This window comes from Stegodyphus dumicola, chromosome 8 (assembly GCF_044657685.1).
Source record: "Stegodyphus dumicola isolate Sdum_Otavi_A_Nest chromosome 8, ASM4465768v1".
Classification (NCBI taxonomy): Eukaryota; Metazoa; Arthropoda; class Arachnida; order Araneae; family Eresidae; genus Stegodyphus; species Stegodyphus dumicola.
Genome location: NC_140775.1, coordinates 169,821,387 through 169,846,006, shown reverse-complemented (window position 1 = coordinate 169,846,006; position 24,620 = coordinate 169,821,387). Strand labels below are relative to the sequence as shown.

Below are 24,620 nucleotides of genomic sequence, written 5' to 3'. Positions count from 1 at the left end.
CATTGACTGAAGTTAAAAAAAAAATAAGGTTTTTCAGAATCATGACTTAATGTTAAAAGTGAGGTTACCAAACTAAAATCATTACCTAACAATGAAATCAACAATTTTAGCATTCTCTCAATACTTCACATTAACCAATAATACTATATTATAAAACTAACCTTCAGTCCTCTCCTTTTTGCTCCAATCTCTAAAAAATATCCATATTAAAACTTTCATTCATAAACAGTTACTAAACCAAAGAATTCTTTTCTTTATTTTGAGCAGCTAAATGATTATTAATGGATATTAATTTTAAATCATTCATTTAATATTTTCAAGATTTTGGAAAATCTTAATAATGCTCTTTTGAGTATTAATTCACTGTGTTAACTGGTGACAATAATAACATTATAAATACAACATTTTTATTCTTTTAAAATATAATTTGCTTCAAATATGAAGCTATATACAGTGGATCCTCGAGATACGTGTTTAATTCGTTCCAACATTGAGTTCATATTGCGAATTTCTCGTATCTAGAAACAAACTTCCCCATCGAAAATAATGGAAATCCAGTTAATGCATTCCACACCCCCAAAAATATCAACATAAAAATCAATTTTTCTAATAAATAACACTGGTAAATAATATAACCGTAGTTTACCTTCGTAATAGCTACTGACACCAAACTTTTAACTGCTTCTCGTTAATCCACACAACAACAGCTTCTCAACATCTTCTAGGAGTTTTGTATGGTGCTTGGAAGTAACAGTAACTCCCTTGGCTACATCAAGTTTCTTAATTTCTTTCTGCTCCTTCAGAATAATGCAAATTGTTGATGTTGAAAGACCGTAAGTCTTTGCCGATTCCGTAACTCTTACACCACACTTGTTTATCTATGATTTCTTTCATAATTTCAATGGCCATGGCTTCCTTATTTTTCTTTGCAGCAATATCTGAGGCAACAATCTTCTTGGGAGGCATTGTGAAATAATTATTTTCACGTTAAACATAATAAACAATTGACTCGCAAGCACACAATCACATAGATCAAAGAACACCGAGTGATCTGATGAGAGGATTGTCTGAGTTGAGCTGGATTGGGAAATGGCATTACGCTTATCAACAGCCTGGCTTATTGCTCGTTACCCAAGTCAGTGCTCATATTTAGAGACAAGTTTTTCGCTCATATTTTCCTCGTATCTCGAGGTTCCAATGTATTTCAAACAAGCCACCCAGACTGCTATCTGGTGTCATTAGTGGTTAGAAGAGCTGACTGCGATACCAGAGGCCCCGGGCTCGAATCCTGGAGAAGGTATGGTTGTAACTGTTCATCCCTTCATATGAGGCAAAGGCCATCTGTTAGGTGCCTTCTTAATAAAGTGACCACCACTTCTAGCCTTAGTAGTAGCCACGTTGAAGGTGGCTGAAGGTCTTCCCCCAATGGCTGTTATTTCATATAATGACCATATAAACATTCGATATTAAATCAGTTAATGCATAACTATAGCCTGCTTCTAGAAAGAGGTGTAGCCAATAATACTTCATAAAATAGCATATCTAAGCATAAAACAAATAAGCAACATCTATGATTTATGCAGCATTATCTAGGCTTACCCAAAAATAGATAGTAAGCAAACAGATTTAAGTCAGTTTAGTTATTTAAAGAATTCGAAGATGAATGGTAAGTGTAGAACAATTTGTGCAAGTAATATTCAATACATAACGTTATCTGAGACCGAATTAAAATTTACGAGGCCAGAAACTTTTTGGTAGCTATAAAAATGTAGGTAAAATTTTCATTTTCATCACCTGTAATACCTTTATGGCACCTGAAATCTGTTAGAGAGCTGTCTGCATGCTGCTGTGCTTTTCCTATTTTTTTATTTCTCCATTTTGATAAACTCTGCATTTTAAGTTGAGTTACATCTGAGTTAAATTGTATGTGTGATTCACCTTAAAATTTATGTGGTTATCCTGGAGTCCTACTCAGCAGCCTGATATGGCCAGAATCATTTCATCACATTCAGGCATCATATTAGCTGTGATAATATTGTTACAAATTTTGTAGATAGCTAATTTTAGTAGAATCATAATTAAGCTAATTTTAGTGGAATCATAATTATAATTGTTTTATATCCCCGTGCAATGCAGTGCAAGACAAATTTTAAGAGAAGGCTATGCCAGGAAAACAAAAATGTAGGAGCACTTGCATTTAACGTTGAATAAATGGACATTTTGGTAATTTGTATTCAAATTGAATAAATGTAATTGAGCACTATGTTAGCTGTAACTGTAATTACATCTTCTTCACATTACATTGCTTTCCAGAAATCTCAAGAAGCAGAAATTATTAGAAATTTCTTGCAACCAATTGAAAGCTTTAAAATGCCAGCAGTGGCATGGCTAGGTTGGGGCAAGGAGGGACATCTGTCCCCGGGTATACCATCCAAGGGGTGCCAAATTGATGCTACAAAACTTTTTAATGAAATGTTTTCCATTCTTGGCATACAGAAAAGGGCGCAAATTCTTCAGTTGTCGCCGGGCGCTGGAAACTTTAGCTTCGTCCCTGAATGCCAGAGAAAAAACATCTCAGCTCCAGCTGTTTAGTTAGCTGCTGTTGTTATTGTTGCGAGTTCAGCATGAAATCAGATTATCTTTCTCTTTGCATTGCATCGTATTTTAACATCTTTAGTAGTTTGAAGTATAACTACTGATTATATTGCGTGATACTGTGAACGCTTGTACGAATATCTCTGAAGAAAATTCCAGCATTCTGTTATGTATGTAAAATCTTGTATATTTTGACTAATAGCAAATCGCTATTTATTTTATTTTGTACATTGGCATTACCATTCCATTATCTATTGTCTTTATTACTCCTTAATGTGTTTCTTCAAGCAGACGCGTCGGGAAATTGGAACAGAGAATTGAGACTAAAGATATTGACAATTTTTTTTAATTCATTAAAAAATGTTTCGCGTACAGTTTCAATTGTCTGTTTCAGCGAAATACGATATGGAGTTAACTTGATTCAAAATTCATTAAAAAATAATTTCCCCTGATGTGCCTTAATGAGATTCGAATTAAGCTAATCTGCCATTTACCGCTTCTTAGTTTTTATACATATTTTATATTTTTGCTCAAATAATTTCTTAGTACTTTTACTAAAGTTTTAAATTTACCTTAATTAGTTTAGCGTATTGATTTTTACTTGTAAATATTCAAATGGTGTATTTTTTTCTCTTGTAATACATTTAATTGCAACTAATTTTGCTTATGTTAATGTTTTCACGGAACCACAGTATTTCAGCAGCTTTTTTTAGCGTACGAACTAGGATTTTTCTTTTAACCTTTTTCTAAATTTTGCAGCACAATGCGAAAAGTTTTTGATCGCATAGGTCTTTTATCATTTGTTCTGTTTACTTTACTTTAAATTATATATATATATATATATATATATAAGTATTATTCGGTTTTGAGGACCGTAAAAATCGCCAAACTGTTGTTGATGCCAGTGCTGCCAAAAATAATTGTGGCAACCTTAACGCAAGAAAGGAAGTATAATAGCAAATTACTATCCAAGATTGATGTTTTAATTTAGATGAAAAGTTAATTTCATATAGTACTTTTTATTATTATACTTTATATAAAATAAGGCTAAACATGACTGAATGAAAGCATAAGAGTAAATAACTATTTCAGATCATTATTATAATTTATATAAAAATTGCTGAACATAACTGAATGGATGTCTGCATCAGTATTTCGCTACCGAGTTATCACTAAAGCATAATTTCATCTCGTTGGTTGTTCAAACATAATTTTCTAAAATGAATGATGCCTTTTCTTTGAAAAAATTCTCGGTAAAGTGCAGAATCACCCACTTATTTGTTTGCCGCTTTTTACAAGGGTAAAAACAATTGGAATTTTGTCCATTTTCTTTTACTTTTTAGTGAAAATAGGTCGATGTGTACAAAGATAAAGTCAAGGGTGCACAGTGCCATTTTTGTGCAATTCTGAGATTTTTTTAAGTGAAAATAGGTCAATGTGTACATGGATACCAAGTATGTGCAATTCTTAAAAATGCGTCAAGCAGTGGGTGATTCTGAACTTTACCCAAAATTCTATTGTAGACTTTTTGTCATGGGCAATTCCCAAATTATTAAATCCATACGATATCAAAAAAGGATTTAAAAATTAAACTAGCATTTCAATGCCGTCTTAAGAAAAATAGAGCTATATAAACTTAAGCTATCTGAAATCAGCACGTACGCTAGATTTAGCGTGCTGTTAAATGGGCGTGTTTGCTAGATTTGGTGCTTTTGCGCATACATTTTTGCTGCAATTTTTTTACAGTCCTCAAAATGGAATAGTACCCATTTATATATATATATTAATAAGAATAAATTTTATTAACCTTTTATCAGACTTGTGCATTAAATCTATTACGAACCTGTATGCGTGCAACAATATGTTTGCCACATTACCAGCAGCAATTGCTAAAATTTGCTGATTAGAAAGTCTGTGTTCAAAATACATTTTGGGTGTATTTCTGTATGTTTTTTAAACAAATTTGTTGCAGAATTGTATTAAATAAAATGATAAATGCAATGTTCTATTAAATTGCTTGTATGTATGTATATTAAATATATTCTGTACGGCTGACTTTGAATAAATTGCTTGTATGTGTATTAGTGACCATCCATATTTTTATGACTTCAAACAAAAGGAAGAGACTGTGTTAGAGATGTGTAATGAAAATGAATTTCCTAGTAAAGTCTTTTAAGTGTAAGAAAGAAATGAAATTGACTGATAAAATGAATGTGAATGTCTTAAAAAAGATTGGTCTATAACAGTGTATACTGCATACCAGTGTATGACACGCACTTTTAATTTCAGACTATATTTTTTAATTTTTATATATTCCTATATTAGGTATATTCCCTGTATAATGCATACTCTTTGCTTTATCAAGAAACCTTAAAGCTTCATGTGCAAATGCTCTATCTTTTGAAGTCATTCATTCAAATAGTTTCCCCAGTGTTTCAAACAATGGTATACTGAATTGGCAAAGAATAAGAGGAACAATAATTATGCTTAATAATTCTGTAAACAGGGTGGGTTGTATTCAATGCAAATGTGCACAAGAATATTATTCTCAGGCTTCGAGAAAAGAAGGACATAATTTGGTGTAAGAATACCCTTCCAACCTGAATAAATTTGTGAAATTAGGAATCGGCTGTTTTCTCTTACTGTAGTCATTTGCATCTGCGATTTTGAAATCAGCATTGAAGGCTTTAGTAAATCACATTTGCTTTAGTTAAAATACAATTGAAATACTGTAATAACAAAAAGCAATACAATACAGTACTTACAATGTAATGCAATACAAAACCCCTGTAGGCCTTTCAAAACAAATAACTGTTTAATTTTTTATTATGAATTTTGTCTGTGATTTCGTAAGCCACATAAAGTTGTTAGCAAAATTGTATTAAAAATCTTGTTTTTTATATTTAAAAATAAGAAATGCCATTTGTAAACATTCTCAGTTTATTTTCATCGAATCATGTTCTTTTCTTTGTTGCTTAAAATTGTGTTTATTTTGAACCATTTATCTTGACTAATAGCTGGTTATTGCCACACTTCCGACATAGAGTTTTGATAATTATTTAATTCTTTATGTGTCTGTTAATAATATGTTTATCATCATGATTTTCAAGAAAAATCCAAGATCTCAAATATATGTATTAGCCCTTTGTTCTTATAAAATTTATCGTGCACCTCCTTGCTCATGACAAAAATTCACAAAATGTTTACCTTTCATAACAGCCATGTATTGAAAGTTGTTAGGCAGAAAAGAGAACAAAGCTTAGAACATAATACAGTACAAAGTCCGTAATCCGGACTCGTCGGGACTTACGGATTGAGGGTTTTTCCGGATTATAGATCAGCAATTTAAATCTGGTAAGATGGCATACAGAAGTTATACAATTAAAAGTATGAAACCATAATTTATGAAATAAAGAGCAATTATGATCTAAAGGGTTTCAAAATTTACAAAAAAAAAAAAAAAAAAAGCTTTTAATATTTATTTGTTTACTTTATTAAAAATTTCTTCCAATGTAAGTTGTTTAAGTTGCTTCGTTTTTTGTGCTAAACGCGCATGCATAAACATTAAACTTGCATGCGTAAACACATTTAAAAAAAAAAAGGTTTGTGGCTTTGAGACCCGGATTATAGATCATTCCGGGTAATGGACATCCAGATGACAGACTTTGTATTGTAGTATGTTTCTCTATAATTGTCACTTCAAGACCATTTCTACCCTACCATTTTGTTATCATCATCAGAAAGCACCTATTTTCTCCACTTCATTTGAGACTAGTTCACATCGGCTTTCATTTGCATGCTTTTTATGAAGCAGAAGATGCTAAATGGAAATGGAATGGAGGGAAAAAAATTAGCTACCTCGAACCAACCATCTGCCATAGTTGTCATTCCCATTGCTACAAGGCATGTCGCCCAGTGGAAAAAGACCCTGAAGTTCCTGTTTTAAAGTAATAGACTATGGGAAAGCTTTGTATATTGATCTTTGCTTTTTTTTTTTTTCTAGAAAACACTGTACCATGTGTGGATATTTATTGCTTATTTATTCGTTTTAACAAAAAATATCTGATCCATACTGTATTTCATGTTTCATGATGAACCATGACCTGTTTCATTTTTTAAAAGGTTCATGTGGCTGTAAATCAAGCATTTTAAATACAATTTTTTATTTTATAGCTCATCATAGCCATGTAATTCAGTTATCTATGGAATTACATTAGTTCTTAGGTTTCCACCTTTTCTTCACTGCCACTATATTTCTCTCCTGTAATGGGTGCAATATCAATCTGCTCTTCTTTGTGGTGTTCTTTGAGCAATGATCTCAGTAATGAGACATCAGAATGACCAATGGGTTTAACCATTTCCAACTTGTGTTAATGAGCAAGTGTCTGGCATTAGAGAATAAGACTTTTTTTTTTTTTTTTTTTTCCCAGTTCTGAACAGATTAAAATGCAAAAGTAGACAAACATTTGTTCATCAGTTTGTGCATAAAAAAGTTCTAGATATTTTAGATTCTAAATTACAATAAGGCAACTAAAATGCTCATAGAGGAAATTGCCAAAAGAAGCTGTTATATTTTATGCAAGTTGTATATACATTATTTCATCTTCCACCCATTCTGCATGTATTTGATGTCATAATTTTAGATACTGTATTTACTCGAAAATAAAATTGCATAACAACCCTTCTTTAGCTGGCTGTTTTAGTTTAGATCTACTATATTGGTCAATAACATGCTTAAAAACAAATAGGTAACTCTGTATCACTAACAGTACTCCTAAATGTAGCTAATGTGACAGTTATTTTGAAGAAATTCTGAATTCATATTTTTAGAATTAGTGCGAGACAAAATATTCATCTATATTTTTATTTCTTAAAATTTATCCTAGAATGTAAGAAGGGCCTTATATTCAAGTGGGACTTAACGTTGAGTAAATACAGTATTGTCTGCAGTGCTGTTGTTAAAAGCTTACTAATGTCTGAGTTAAATTAATAAAGCCATGAAAACATGGGATATTTTATTCTCACTTATTTCTTGAAAATGAAATCATCTAGCTGCATAAGTGTTTTCATAGTTATCCCTATGCATGACATATATGCAAAATACTTTTCCTTAAAAATATTCTTCATAAAGAATTCCAGAGGTGTCCTAAACCATAGTAAATTATTCAGTTAATCAATTTTATTATCAAAATTAGTTCTTAACATATAAGAACAAAATTTGAGCTTCAGTGTTTTTCTTTTAAGGTTTATGGTGGAATGAGAGGTATGAAGAGCCTAGTCACTGAAACTTCACATCTAGATCCTGAAGATGGAATTGAGTTTCGGGATTTTACCATTCCTCAGATAAAAAAATTACTGCCTAAAGCTCCAGGTGGTGAACAGCCTTTACCTGAAGGATTATTTTGGTTACTTTTGACTGAAGACATTCCTAATGCAGAACAGGTATTTAAATTTTATATTAATTTGATTTTGTTGAAAAGATTGAGATATTTATAATGAAGGTTAAAACTTTTGTGCCATATTAAATCACTAGACTCTGGCATAAATAAATAAATCTGCTCATCTGCCATTGTTAAAAATCTCCTGAATTTTTAAAACATTTATGTTAATCTGTGAGTATTAAACTTTCCCAATAAATGTTAAAATTTTATGAACATTAAAAAATACTAAATTACTTATTATTGCTATGTACCCTATGTATCATATTTTTGTTGGCGTTCAAACACACTGAAATAATATGTAGTTAAATATATTCAAATCAGTCATAAAGTTTTTAAATTTTGTGGAGTTATCTATTTTTTAAGCTGTTTTGTCAAAAAAAAATTAGAAAGAAAGAAATAGTCTCATTGCAAATAACAGAGATAAAATGATAGGATTTTACAGTGGTGCCTCGCACAGCGAACGCTGCACACAATGAACTTCATTTCATGATTCATACAATGAACTTCGTTTCACACAACGAAGTCGCCCGAGCTTCCACAACCGCTTTGCCCGAGCTTCAACGACCGCTTTGCCTGAGCTTCCACGACTGCTTCGCCTGAGCTTCCACGACTGCTTCGTCCGAGCTTCCACGACTGTTTCGCCCGAGCTTCCACGGTCGCTGCCGATGTATTGCATCCTTCCGCGCAGGCACTGCAGGCAGTTTTGATGTCCTTATGGCAATACGACTTATACAGAAGGCCGGGGAAGAAGTGTCACAAAGGACTCTCATTTCTGCTTGGAAGATGCTTGTGCCTTCGTGGAAGGACCAGGAAGAAGCAGTAGTTGATGACACAGAAGTAGTGAAGGACATCATTACAGTGGCCCAAAGGTTGGAATTAGAGGTAGAGGAAGAGGATGTAGAGGAGCTTATTGACAAACACGAAGAAGAGCTGACAACTGACGAGCTCCAAGCACTTATGGTCCAGCAACAGGACAATGCTCAAAGGGAAGCGTCATCTGATAACGAGGCGCAACAATCAAACAGTCAACCAATCCCAACTGCTGACATCAAGAACATCCTGGTCAAATGGAAAGCAGTTCAGGAGTTTACCAATGCCCACTATCCGGATTCAGCTGAAGCAAACAGGATCAACGATCTTTACTCCGATACTCTTGTCCATTATTTCCGGCAGATGTTGGAGAAAAGAGAAAAACAAATGACAGGTTTTTCTTGAAACCATCGGCCAAAAAGCAGAAAATGGATGAAGATGTGCAAGATTCGTTAGACTCTACTTAGTCTGTCTTAAAATTAAAAAAATTTGTGGTTTTTTTTTAAAATTATGTTTTTAGATGTATCTAAATAAAAATAATAACAAAAAATTTATCTTTTTTTATGTCATCTTAGCATATTTTATGCTACAGAACGAATTATTTTTTTTAACGTGTATTGTTATGGGAAAACGCGTTTCGCATAATGAACTTTTCGCATAACAAACTTGTTCATGGAACGAATTAAGTTCGTTGTGTGAGGCACTACTGTACATAGTTTAGTACTCCTGTACTTTGCAATTTATGCATTCAAATCAATCAATTATTTCATAACTGATATATATATATATTACATTTTATTAAGTTTTAAAATTAAGACCATAGTGTATTTTTCATAATGAATGTCTAATGAGTGATGAAGAAATACATTAAATTAACATTCAAAATGCATTGTCCTTTTTTGTTTGACCTCATTGTCGAAGTAAAGTTGAAATTTGTATGTTTTGCTTTTTCTCAGTTATTGACTTTTATTAGTATATTATAAATGCAACTTTTATGTATTTGTTACAGTCCAAATCTTATATGTTTAATTAATAGGAAAATAGATCATATTTGAAATACTTACAGTATAATTTTGTGACATGATAGCTTTCAGTTAAATGTTGTGTTATTATCAGAAATATATTCAGCATCATTTTATTATACTGTTGTTTAATTCTGCAGACATTTTAAATAGATTTTCCCTTTCATTTAATTATTAATTTTGTAATATTTAATTAAAATATTTTATTCATGTAATTGTTGTGTACTTATAGTATTATGTACTTATATTTAGGTTCGATCTGTATCAAGACAGTGGGCACAAATGGCTGACTTACCACCTCATGTTGTTACAATGTTAAATAATTTTCCTTCCCATTTGCATCCCATGTCTCAGTTCAGTGCTGCAATTACGGCATGTCAAACTGAAAGTAAATTCCTGAAAGCATATTCTAGTGGTGTATCAAAAGCAAGTCTATGGGAGGTAATATTTTCCTACTCACAATAGTATGTTGTTATTAAAATAATTCAGAATTTGGCTGTTTCTTTTAAATTAATTTTTATTTGTTTTAATAAAATATGTTTTGATAATTTCAAATTTTTCTCTTCATAAAATAATTTTGTAATTAACCTTGAACATGTTTTTAATTAACTTATCCAAAATAGGTGTACATTTAATATTTTCAAAAATGTTTCTTTTCATGGTGTATGTTTTGAGAATTTTTTCATTGATTTACCAAATTTATGATGACACTTGTTCCCTTGAGGGCCTGTCATATCTAGTGATGCATGCAGCTAGGTGGGACATTTCCAAGAACCGAGATTCTAGTAGGACTGGTTTAAATGGAATATTTCTGAGAAATGTTCCATCTAGCCGAAGAACGGATGTCCTGGCTATGAGGAACATTTTGAAACTTTTCCGAAAATGTTTCGTTTGCAGCTGTGTTCCATGTAGAAATCAACCAGACGAAAGTTCTGCTTCTGAAGGATCGCGGATAATTTTCAATATGGCAATGGCTGTAACTGTGAGATCATGAATGGTGGAAATAGAAGGCAATTTAATTGAATAAATACAGAAAAGTCATATATATATATATATATTGCTGATTTATTATACTAAGTCATTTTTAAAATATTTGTATATTCATTAAATTTATAATCGTGGAAATTTCAGAGTAGACAGTATTTTATGACATGCTATTTTCTAATGATTTGTTCACAAATTATTTGTCGTATTTCATGCTGATTGTGTGAAAAGAAATGTTGTTATATAATAGTTTTTTTTATTAAATTTAAGGTGAATAATTTTTTTAAATCTGGGTATAACTGGATATTACGGGCCAGTTTGGTGTGTTTTCAAAAAATCGCCAGTTTGGCAAATGGGTTATTCTTGCGCATTTTAGAAAATAGTCAACTCGTCAAATCTCCATATTAGGTAGTTGCGATTTTGAATGAATCTTGTAAACATGCAAAGAATTCATATCTAAAACAGAAGTTTAAGAAAAACAACAGAAAAGTACTTGAAAGTTAATAACTGTGTATTTTATGGGATCAACAGTATTAAGACTTTTCATAATATCATATACTATTTTTAAGACAGTAGCAAAAGGGTATAAAATGTTTCATCATAAAATTTAAGAAACTGTAATAACCAGTAAATGAGCAATAAATAATAGGAAAATATTGATTAATATAAAAGTTAAAACTTTAAAAAAATGAAGATAAAATTCAAAATTTCAATCGACTGAAACATGAATGAGCCATAGACATGCATGTCTAAAACAATTTTCATTCATCCTTGGAGTCACTGAATTCCATACAGAGAGCAACATATGAAGAGACAGAAACATGCAGAGTGCAACACATGAACACTGATTTTTACTCACTGTGATGTACTCATCACTGATTTCAAAAACTGACGAGAAATGAGATGTTTGTGTGTCGTTTTAGGGGTGGAAGGTGAAAGTAGCTTAGATAAACAAAAACTGGCTCATGTCACAGGCTATTCCGAGGGTATTTCAAAGCCAAGTGAGACTTTTCTATGAAGCATGTGAAACCACCGCTCTTTCATTTCACACCTCGCGTAAATCTCGTCTGCAAGGCCGATGTTTTCCGTATTTTGTTTATTCCCAGAAAGTATATCTTTTCATGTTAAGCGATTTTTATTTCGCGTTAAGAGAAACAAAATGCATTAAAATACATAGTAGTTTGTCGGGACCGTTGTATTATTTCGTGTTAACCGATATTTCGTCTTAAGCGTTTTCGTGTTAAACGTATTTCACTGTACTTGTATTTGGGGTTGTTAAGTATATCCATACTATAGTTATTTATGTGGAATAAGTGCTCAAGAGTGGTCAAATGAAAAGGTTTTGTTGAACCAATTTATTCTTTTTATTTTACCACACAGATATTATTTTCTATACATGCTATGCATTAATGCAACACAAAAGTAACTTAAAATAATTTTTAAATCATTGAACTTAATTTGCTAAGTTTATATCATTCTACAATATTAATGAAATGCTATTAAATAATAATAATAATAATCTATTTCTTTATTTTAATAGCATTATGTTTATATTGCTAAATGATATAAAAATCTTTTAGTTACTTTCACATTATCCACATAGTGATGAGAAGAATCACCAGACAAAGCACTATGTTGCCAGAGTAGTCAACCCAGAATATAACAAACATGTATTTTATTTGGCAACCTACTAATGGTTGCACAAACATTGTGTCAGCATGTAATGGGCATCATTCTGGAATTTCCATGAAGCAAATAATCAAATTTTATGAAAAGTGTACTGTTAAAGATTGCCAGCAAAGTGTTCGAATGCGAGTAAGAAATTGGTTTGAGAACAGCTGAATATTGTGTATGACAGGTGTTTGCTTTATTTATTGCCAGTCTAAAGAATGTATATCTAATAAGTTTTGTCATTCTTACATTTCTTACTGTCTCGGAACGTCTCCGAGTACAACTACTCATTGCTGCAGTTATCAGCGAGTATGGAAAAAAAAAGGAATGTTGAAATATTGGTTTTTCCAAATAAAAGCAATTCTGATTTTTTTTCAAATTTAAACAGGGCAGTGTGTACATAGAGAGCAGTGCCAAGTTTCTGTGTGACGCAGAAAATTCTCTAATGCTCTTTTTTTTTTTTTAAAGTTAAAATACGTTAGTTTGTACCAGTTTGCTCTGCAATGCTGAGTATTCACTATGTTCTCCCCCCCCCTTTTTTTTTTTTTTAATAAAGTTAAAACAAGTTGCTGCACACACAAACCAAGAAAATAGAAAGTTAATTGTTTTATTGTGTATGTTGCATTTTAATTAAGTGAATTTGTTACTGTTTTATGAAATTTTAAGTGCTTCATTATGGATGTTTGTTTTATGTCTTTCATTATGGATGTTCCTTATGTGTTTAATTTCATTAATTCATAGCTGTTTTATGTAACATTCAGCATTCCACCTTCTTTTTTTTTTTTTTTTTTTTTTTTTTTTTTAATGGCTACTGTTTTTTACATGTTAGATTGATGAAAAGGTAGTCACCAATCATTCCATACCTTACAGGATGGAAATGCAATTGTGTTTGTGTTGATGTAAATGTTAAAATATGTTTAATTTTCATAAAGAAAGTTTAAAAAATATTGTATTTTATTCATTTATTTAGCAGCATTACCTTATGAATATTTCTATACTTAATTATATTTTATTATGCATGCACTGTATTTTTTAGGATGAATTTTGATTTTTTTCACCCTGTGCTAAAAATAATTCATTTTTTGAACAAATTTTTCTTTTTAATAGTATGTGTTTGATGATGCGATGGAAATGATTGCAAAACTGCCAACTATTGCTGCTATCATATACAAAAATATGTACCGTGGAGGTAGTCCAATATGTGCAGTTGATATTGATAAAGATTGGTCATATAATTTTACTGAAATGTTAGGATATGATGATCCTGATTTTACTGAATTAATGAGACTTTATCTAACAATTCACAGGTTGGTATTATCTTTCTTTGTTACAAGTGATATATAAAACATGTAAATTAACAATAATAAAATTTATGAACTTTTATAATAAAAGTCTTTACATTTTTTAGAGCAACTTTGATGATGAGGGGAGACATCTCAATATAATTGTCTGTCACTTATTCATCGTTTTAAAGCCAAGTTGTCATATAAATAGAGTTAAATATCATCTACTTTAAATTGTGTGCTATAAACAGTATTTATTAGGCTCATCCCTTTGTCTCCTTTTTAAAGACAGATATTCTTTGTAACTTAAAATGTTGTGAAAAATAATATATATATATATATATATTTCTAAATGCAAAGTAAGTATTCTTAGAAATAAATAGAAAATGTACATCCAATGCTTTTACGTATAGAGATATAATGAATATCTAAAAAAAGGTACACACTTTCAGAATTATTCCAAATGTATAAAACTTTGGTGCAAGAAGGATATTTAGTGACTCAGAATGCAATTGAAATATCTGTATGTTGATAGCGAACAAAATACAGCTTTAAAATTCAAAGAATTAAATAGCAAATAGCATAGTATTAATCGCATTTTATCTAAACTGTGTCCACCAAAAATGTTGTGGAGAAAACAACGCAAGGCGAAGATGTGGTACAAAACATTGGGGGAGAAAAGAAAGCAAAGAGAAAACTCTGCAGTTTAAAAGCATCGTTGTTGAAAATATCATGGTAAAAAATAAAGCTCCTACAAATCATCTCATGATGATAACGTCACAGACAAGTGTTTGTCAGGCTTTAAGTTGTGAGCGCAAGAAGGAAAGAGGAATACATTTATTTATATAATTCATAATCTTGAATTAACTAATATATTTTCACTGAAAAAGTGAGAAGGAAACTTGAGTGTTTAAAACCAGAAAATGAGTAGAAAATTATTGCAACTTATAGCATTTAACAGAAATTTTAACCTTACATAGTTAATTAATAAAGGTTATAAATAAATTAATATTTTTTATAAAGTTTTACTGATAATTTTTCATTTAAAGGAGACTTAATTTATTCATTTTGATGAAGTGTTGCAGAACACCTTGCCAAAACCATTATGACTATATTTGATATTTTTTTACGAATACTAGATTGTTTAAATAAATTTAATAAAAAAGACTTACCAAAGAAGGCAGACACATAAAATTGATTTAAAAATTTTTTAAAAAAAAAAACCTCTCTCAACAAGAGACCAAATATTTTCTTTGAGTGTTGTCAGCAGTTCCATAACAATAAAATTACTATCCCCACGTCTGCCTACCAGTGGCCAAGCAGTAAAATCAAACACTGGCAATTTGACCAGAATTCAAATCCCAGCAAATGAATGGGCTGGCTTCATGGGCATTTTATGATTATTCCTGTGTGTAACATGAATACAAGCCAGTTTCCTTAGAAATCTCCACAGAGGCATTCCTACTCTTAGGCAGAGAGCCCTCATGTGTTCTACCATAACCAAGTAAATTAAATCAATTACACATCCAAGTATAACACTAAATTGCTTGGGGGAAAAAATGGCAGAAGAGACAAGTCTTTCACTTTTGATCAAATTTCTTCAAAACTTCGTGATGTTTTAGCAATGGGATATTTCCAAAACAGTGCTTCTTAAGTGTAGACAGAAGAATGATTAGATGAACAGAAAGCAGTGAAAGAAGAGTAAAAATAAATAATATACTTAACTTTTAAGAAATATTCTCTTTGTTTAGTATCTGAAGATGCTAATTAATAGGTAATTCAAAGGAAGAGTCAAAAGATAAACCATTTAAAAAGTAGTATTTTCATTTATAATATGAAGTACAGTATAGGAAACCCATTTTTAAAAAAATGTGTAAACGTATTAATAAAATTATAAATAAATTATATTAAATTTATTTATGTACTTATTAATAAAAATTTATTTATGTACTGTTTATTGTTCATTTTGTTTTTCTCATTTTGCTGAATTAAAATTTTTAAAAGTGTTCTAGTATATGTTAATGATAATAATTGATTGATAATAAATTTATTATTTAATAATATTAATATAATAACTTTTTATTAATCGTAAGTCCTGAAAGAAAAATTGGAGTAAATTCTTTTCTTTTTGCAGAAAGAAAAAAAAAAGCATTCTATGCTATAGATTTGTTCACTCATTAATCGTGCTTTTTTTTAGCACTTTTATATCAAAAATGGATACTTTTATCATGCATTATATTGATTTTAAAAAGCATTTATTTTCTCGAAGTTGTAACTTTTTTCTATATAATTAATTTCTTTAAATGGTATCTAGCGCAAAATGTGTTTAATTACCACTTCTTCCATATGTTTATGAAAAGTAAATAGTTATTTCAAGATATTTTCTTTTCTAAGTGACCACGAGGGTGGTAATGTAAGTGCCCATACTACTCATTTAGTTGGAAGTGCTTTGTCAGACCCGTACTTATCATTTGCTGCTGGAATCAATGGACTTGCAGGGCCTCTTCATGGATTAGCCAATCAGGTATGTTTAATAGTAGCAAAATTTACTTTTTAACCTGTGTGATTCGAGGAAAGAGGGCTTTTTAAGTATTTATTTGACAATGTTATATTCATATCTTAATGAGTATGAGAAAGAAAGAATCAGGTATTCATGCATTCACTTTAAAATTTGGGTATTTATTTATACACAATATACCTATATTAAAATCTGCCGGATGAAAATATATTATAGTGAACAATTCCCGGTTACAGAGAAAAGAATCCTTTCTATCTGTCCTTTAATATAAATTTTGTCCCAGAATTTTATCTGAAATGCTTTGAAATATTAAATAACAGTATAAAATATAACAGAACTTCTAATGATGTTTAGTAGTCAACACATTAATATTAAACTTTGTAGCTTTACTATTAAGCATCATTTTCTTCCAAATTATGCCATATACAATTCAACAGCAAAATTGCAGAAAATTTAAAAGCAGCATATGTTTAGAATTTCTGATGAAGTGTTACGTGTTGGCATAACTTTTTTTTTTTTTTTTTTTTTTTTAAAAGTCTTTTCTCAATTTATCATATCAATATACAGTTTTCTTAGTAAGATGACTTGCAAAGCTTTTTTTTTACCAGTATAGGGCAGCTATCCCACAGAAAACCAAAGTTATCAAGAACGGTAGTTGGTCATTTTAGAGGAATGTTAGAATAAATGACAAAGGATTGATCAAGCTGGCCAAAATATATATATACATATATATATATATATTTATTAGAATTTCAGAACTCATCAGTGTTTATTAAAAATTTTATTTTAAATCTGCATATTCTTAATATATAAAATTATCCAAAAACATTTTTGGTACATTAGAAGTATGTTTAATAAATGACATTGTTTGGAATAAATATAATAATTGCCATTACATCATATTTCTTTAGCTAACATTTATTCACAATTTGGGATACCTAAATATTACTATTTTGATTTTGTGAAATTTTATGGTTTAAAATTAATCACCAAAAAGATAAATTCAGATTGGTTAAATTTTAGGTACTGTTCTGTTATCAGGACCGGGTCCAGAAATATATGTATGTATGTGTTCATGTATGCATGTAGAGCCCTCTTTTTTTTTTTACAATTAGCAGTAACAAACTACTCAACTCAACTAGTTTAGCAAATGTTTATACAACTCAAAAATTCAAATATGTAGATTGAGGTAAGTTAAATTAAAACATGCTATTTACTAGGCTATTTTATTTTTATTATTATTTTTATATTTTGATAGTTGTATATAGTTTCTTTTAGGTTTACATGCATAATTCATGTTGGGAAAGTTTCCAGTAGGCAATTCTAAATTACTTTTTCTAAAAAATTTGCTTTTCTACTCTTATTGACTTTTAATTAATTTTAACTGTAGTCATTTACTTGCTATTTTATCAAAATTCCATTTTTTAAATTTCTTTTTTAATAATTCACAACTTTGGGTTTTACTCTTGGTTTTGAATTTTACTTTTACCCTTACCTGTATGGATGACGAAACATGAATTGAGTAATTGAAGAGTTGGGTTTAGGGCTACTTCCCCTTGATAAGTCTGTCTCCTGCCTGCTGAACAATTATTCACTTATGCAATTTTTTGGAATAATATATTTTTTATGGTTTTAGATACGTGCAATTAATTTACATATGCTCTTAGAATTTAAATGATATTGTAAATTAGTTTGCAGCAATGAGAATTATTTTTATTTCTTTGCAATTTAAATTTCTTAATTTATATTTGCTTTATACGAATATAGAATATTTGTTAAATTCAAATTTCATTCCTTGCAGCAATGGCACAAGAGAATTATTTAAATTTAATTTAACTTTACTATTTTCTTGGAAACAATTATATATGTACATATATATGCATATACATACACATGTGCATACATATATGCACTTCTGAATCTAGCCCTGATAACAGGAGAGTACCAAATTCTATATCAAATAATCCTATTGAAATATTAGGTTTCTGAAGTATGAGAATCCTTATTATTATCATTGAAATGTTTTATCATCCATTTTTAATATTTTTCTCATAACTTCTGCTCCTTAATAATTAAGATACAATAACATGCCAAACATGTATTAATTTAGAAGTCAAACAACAAAAATTAGGAAAATCAGCAGAAATTTAACTTTGGGGTCGTTTATTCCCCCATCAATAAAATTCTGAGTTCCATACTCAAGGACCCTATTCCAGATATTAATTTCTGAGGTATTGACAGGATTTCTTGCCAGTGTGGTTTAATTTACATTGGTCAAAGAGAGCCTTAACATTTCACATTAAGGAACATGAGGCATATGTTAGAAAAAAGGAAACACAGAAGTCTTCTGTTGCCCAGCATTGTTGGTCCGAAAATCACACTTTTAATTTTTCTGCAGCCAAAATTATTCAAAAAACATCTTCCATTGGTGAACTGGATTTCCTAGATGCATTTCACATTCAAAAAAATCTTTCTGTACTAGTTAACGACTCTAATTCCAATCCATCTTTGCCTTCAGCCTTTAAAGAAATTATGTTTTAGTTCTCGTTTCATCAACAGATGGCGTCAGTAGCTTAATTTCTGTCCAGTCTTTCTTATCTTATCTCGTTCATTTGCGCTTTTGCAGCTGAAGATGATGGTTTGGTAAAACCGTCGAAACTAGTCCTGTGAAAATTTGAAAATATAACGCTGATTTTTGTTGTTTGACTTCTAAATTAATTCTAATCCTTAATCAGAATTTTTTTACAGGAAGTCCTTGTTTGGTTGACAAAACTTCAGGAACAATTGGAAGATGACTTTAATGAAGATAGAGTAAGAGAGTTTATTTGGAACACCTTAAAAAGTGGTCAGGTAATGAACAATTTTTTTTTTCACATTACACCAATATAAAAGTATAATTACTTCTAAATAGTTAGGAAAAAATAAGCAAAATATAATTGCATAGTATAATTAAGTTAATGAAACTTTTACATATAAGAATAAGTAGTAATCAAATTTAATTTTAAAATGTTTCTTACCACAGACTTCATTTTTTATGGTGAACAAATTTACCATGTATGAATTTCATTTTTAGATAACAAAATTAAAGCATAAAAGTAGTAACATATTAAAACAATCTTGCATAACCATAGAAGTTTTGATAATTCATTAAAATAAGTCAATTTATTTGATTAAAATGATTCAAAAAAGCTTTACTTTTATGTAATATTTTTATATTCATATATTGTTAAAATAGATCAAGTTTTTTTTTAATAACTAATCTTTACAATCAGGTTATACCAGGTTACGGACATGCCGTTCTGAGGAGGACAGATCCTCGTTATATTGTTCAAAGAGAATTTGCTCTGAAGCATTTACCTCATGATCCAATGTTCAAACTAGTCTCACAACTTTATAAGATAGTGCCACAAATTCTATTAGAGCAAGGAAAAGTGAAAAATCCATGGCCAAATGTTGATGCACATAGTGGTATTTTATTGCAGGTTAGTATTTAAATTATTTCAAATACATAGCTCTATTATTTAATGATATGCATTAAGAGAATCTATGAAATTTTGCGATGTTTTTGAAAAGAATGTTTGTGTAGTCTGTTATTTCACACATTCACCAGTTTTATTTAGTTATTGGATTTTACATGAATATTTTGATGAAAATTTTTTTTATATATTTGGAAGTTTTTAATTTTTTTTCAATTTAAAGTTGTATTAAACACTTTTATGCTTAAAAGTATGCAAACAGAAATAGGCTGTAGAATAATAAACTAAATAATTGGGGAGAAGAGAATCTTTTCATTGTTGTTTTCATTTTAATGTTTGCTTTACTTTCTATTGGTAAAAGCAAATAGCCAAGGCATTATATCAACTGAACATTCTGTAATTTACGGTCAGACAATATCAGATCATATGTTACAAACAAAACATATATTTTCTTTTAGTTTTTTTTAAGTGTCCTAAAATATTCGTTTGAAAAAAATGTGAAAGCTTTCAGATTTTACATTATGCCCAGAGACACACTTTTTAACGTTTTGTGTACTTTTCTTTTTTAAATATTATGTTCTTTGCAATTAAACCATAAAATTCAGTTCAACAGCAATATCGCAAAATAATTTTAAAATAAGCATATCTTTAGAATTTTCGATGCACAGTCTCGCACACTGGAGATAAAAATGTTTTTTCCCCCGTACAGTGTTGCCATTGCTAGCTTTTAAAGTTTCGAGTTTGTTAAAGTGTTAAAAAATATGCAATCAATAATAAAACAAATTCCAAATTAGGGCTTCCAGATGCCCATATTCTGTGCAGAATTACGTTATTCAAAATTTTATGGCTCTAGGTACTGTTGTTTTATCACAATGCAAGAAACATATATATATTTATGAAGATTCTTTATTATTTAATTTTTTTAAATATAACACAGGGCGATAATATTTGGTAGCAACAATTTGAAAAGTGAAACAGGCATTTAAAATTTTTGATGTAAAATGCCAAAATGAAATAGCCCTTCTGGGCTAACACCCTTTGGGCTAAAAAAAAGTAACCTATTCACAAACAATTGCAAAAACCACGAATACAAAATGTAAACTTTTTCGCCAAATCTGGTGTACGCCGTATACTAGGATTAAGCCAAGACAGATTTTTAAGGACTGCATCTATTGATTTTAAATAGTTTAGTTTGTTTATTAGTAGCAGACAGATTAAGTATGAAAGAATAATAACTTATGCAGTTGTATGGCCAAAATTCATCAATGTTTGAAATTAATTCATCACTATCAGAAATCGATGTGAAAAGTTAATTTATTCTTTTAGTACTAATAAAAAGAAACAATATAATGGTACAAATTATATATAATTGTAATCATAGTGTTAGAAGTAATAACAATGCAATAAATTATTATTGTTATGGAAATACTTTCCTCTGCCTTATTTGTTTCGAGAAGTGCCTGCAATGAACACATTAAATATAAAAAATTGTTTGAAAATCATCATGTGGATATATAGATATTTTTACTTCATTTACATGAATCAGTTTAGAAAAAGTGAAATTTTGTGAATATTCAGCTGATACAGCTTCATTCTAATTACTTGTGTAAACCTCAGTTTAACATCTCTATACAATCATTACTATGAATGGGATTCATTATTTATTACATTGATATTCTCTAAAAGAGTCCCATTCTTTAGAATAATATACACTTTCAAACTCTCATTTAGTTTGTGATTGCAGTGAATTTACCATGTTTCTCAAACTAACGTTTTGGTCATTTTAATTTATCAGATAAGACCTATTCAAGCATCTATCAAATGTTTGGGAACAAAATGTTTAATCTGTAGCAAGTTTAATCATCTGTATATCTTCTTGTAAGTTAAAAATTTTTTAAATTACTGGTGATATATTCATACAACAGGACATCTGCAGAGATCTTTCATTGTTCATTCTTCTATATGTCAAAACAATTTTTACAACACATAAGTGCTTCCAATGTGGCAAATAATCATGAAGTTTGTGATTTTGTACTATAGAAATATATTGCTCAGTTTTTAATGCATGTCATATTTTAATGAATATCTAAATTTTAAAAATAACTTAATATGTTAAATAAAAGTGAATATATTTTTTTTATCCTTAGTACTACGGAATGAAGGAAATGCAATACTACACTGTCCTGTTTGGAGTGTCTCGATCTTTAGGAACAATGGCATCTCTGATTTGGGATCGTGCCTTAGGATTACCAATTGAGAGACCAAAGTCGATGACGACAAATGGTTTGATGAAAGTTGTTGGTGCAATATAAAATTAAAATGAAACTGACTTCTTTAGTTATTTTAATATTCTGCAAAAACTATTTCAAAGTTTAAAACTAGCAAAAAAAAGTGCCTTCCTGGATTTTGGTTGTAATATGAATACTAACTTGTTTCTGCTGTTTAGTAAAGAATGGTTGTATTTATTTAATGTGTCAAAAGTATACTGCTCATTTATTGGAAATGAAAACTAATGTATCTAGTCTGTGAATCATGTACTTTTTGGCATGGTCTGAAAGAGCAAGACAGTCATTAGGAAAAATGTTTGTCTCATACAAAATGATGTTGTCATTATTTTAAGAGCAGTAATAGCCTATTTATATTCTATTAACGTAAACAGAATGTGTAAAATATTGTTTTCCAGTGTTGTAAAATGTTAATTTCAGGACTGGAACACTGCCAGGAATTAGACATTGTCAAACTAATGAATCTAGTCTTTATTTTTAAGCATGGAGATGCATTTTTATTGCCAAAAATGTAATTCACTTAAAGCAATTTATACATCAAATTTATGAATTTTGATTGCCAAAAAGAAAGAATAACATATCATTTTACTTTCATTGTTAATTTTTGATAGAATTTTTTTAATATATAATGTTAAGCTTTAATCAAGAATTAAAGATATTATGTATTGATGATAATCTCAAATATGGCATTTATATAGTTTTTCATTTTTACTTGGAAGTGCAATTACAATATAGAATTAAAGGACTAGTGTACTAGTGCATTTGTTTCACAAATCATAATGCATGTATGCTTCACTAGTCTATAGTCAATTATAAATTAATTTAAAAAGTATATTATGTACAAAAATTAAAGTGTCATGAATTTAAAACAATTTGGCATCTTGTGTTTCTACGCAGAAAATGATATTGCACAATGCATTCCCAAATGTTACATTATTGTGCATCATTACATAAAAATTTTTCATATTTTTAATATAAACATACATTGATAAAATTTTTCAAATAATAGTTTTCCTCCCTGCACTTCTAAACAAATATTGTTAAGACTTCCTAAGTTTTCTCTTTGATATAAATTTGATAAAATTGAAATGTAAAAATAAAATTCTTATTTTTGATAGTTTTACATATTGTATATATGTTACTGACATACATTGTTTTTGAATTTATAAATGTATTTTTACAATAAAAAAATTATTGTGCTCAGTTACTCTTTTCTTAATGAGGGAAAAAAAGTGCTAGGAAAAAAAAAAAACAAGTGATCAGATTTTTCATTATAGTTTAAAAATTGAAATCTATGTTTATGTATACTAAAAGTTTTTAACCATTTAATTTATGTAATAAAAACAAACTCAGATGTAATGACTAGCAGAAATTTTGATAGTGTAGAAGTGTTGATCCATAATGAATAGGAAACTGAAAGCGAATGCAAATTAAATATTCATTTTTTATTTCAGCAAGCATGTTGCGGCCACAAACAAATTGACACATTAATTGTGCCCATTGCAAATAGCTTCCATTTTAGATAATTTTGCAGTAAGAAAGGAGGAACAGACTGCAGTCCAGCTAGGCCAAAGCATAGAAAGCAAGTGCGTTATGTTCATGGTGAAATCTTAATTTCAGATTGAGTTAGTTTTGGTTCTCAATGAATTTGATTGGATAGTTAATATTACTGTAAAATTACTATTGGCTGCTTGAGTTTTAGTTCCATTAACATTGCCAGAATTATGTAAGAGTCATATGACATGGATTAATCTAGAAATGACACAGAGCAAATAGAGGTTACTATTTTTAGAATACAGAAGGGAATTTAAGCTGCTAATTTGATCCACCAGATATTCTTTATTTTTCTTACATATCCCCCCCCCTTCAAGGAGAAAAAGACGTAGCGACAGAGAAGCCTTTTTAAAGAAAACTTGTCAAAGCACTAGAAATGAAGAAAAACGTAAATCATAAAATTTTGACCAGCAATAATTAAATAAATAACTGTAAAGTATAATGTATAAATATCAGTTTTAAAAAATAAAATTAATTTTTAGAGTCCTTAGCATTTTAGTCAAAAAGTCTTTTTGTTTGAGAGTTTACATAATCATAGTTCTTTAGGGAAGACAAATCACAAATAAAAACTTAAATAATCATTACTTATAATTAAATGTAACATATAAATATTTCTGATACTAATTTCCATATAGTTTAACACCATATATAATAGGAGTAACATTTTCAGAAATTATGGTTTCACCGTTCCTGAGGCTTTGCGTGCCTAGGCAGTTACTTGAAAAGGCCTCCGTTCCTTACATAAGGTAACTGGCCTTTGAGAACTGCACATGTGTAAGATAAAAATATGAAAACGAACTTCAAAATTTAATTCATTATAACATTTTTATTTCATTTGGGAACTTCATCTCTCTGTCCTAAAAATAACGCTGTAGTCTAAACTGCGTCATTCACATAAATCATGCGATCTTATGTAAGGCTTAATGCAGATGTCTCTTGCCTAATCAAAATAATTGTAAACCAAAACTAACTCGACCTGAC

General features: G+C 29.7%; 1 protein-coding gene across 5 annotated transcripts in view; it reads left to right on the top strand.

Annotated features, from left to right (window-relative positions):
* LOC118193169 (citrate synthase, mitochondrial-like) overlaps positions 1–23,288 on the top strand; it is a 30,878-nt gene extending 7,590 nt beyond the window's left edge. For all 5 annotated transcript variants that reach the window (XM_035364213.2, XM_035364214.2, XM_035364212.2 and 2 more), the window contains 7 exons: positions 7,840–8,037; positions 10,121–10,309; positions 13,631–13,830; positions 16,201–16,330; positions 19,073–19,174; positions 19,597–19,806; positions 21,948–23,288. In XM_035364213.2, coding sequence (XP_035220104.1) covers positions 7,840–8,037; positions 10,121–10,309; positions 13,631–13,830; positions 16,201–16,330; positions 19,073–19,174; positions 19,597–19,806; positions 21,948–22,112 — 1,194 coding nt within the window. In that variant the 3' untranslated portion in view covers positions 22,113–23,288. The remainder of the gene's footprint in view (positions 1–7,839; positions 8,038–10,120; positions 10,310–13,630; positions 13,831–16,200; positions 16,331–19,072; positions 19,175–19,596; positions 19,807–21,947) is intronic.
* The last annotated feature ends 1,332 nt before the right edge of the window (positions 23,289–24,620 follow it).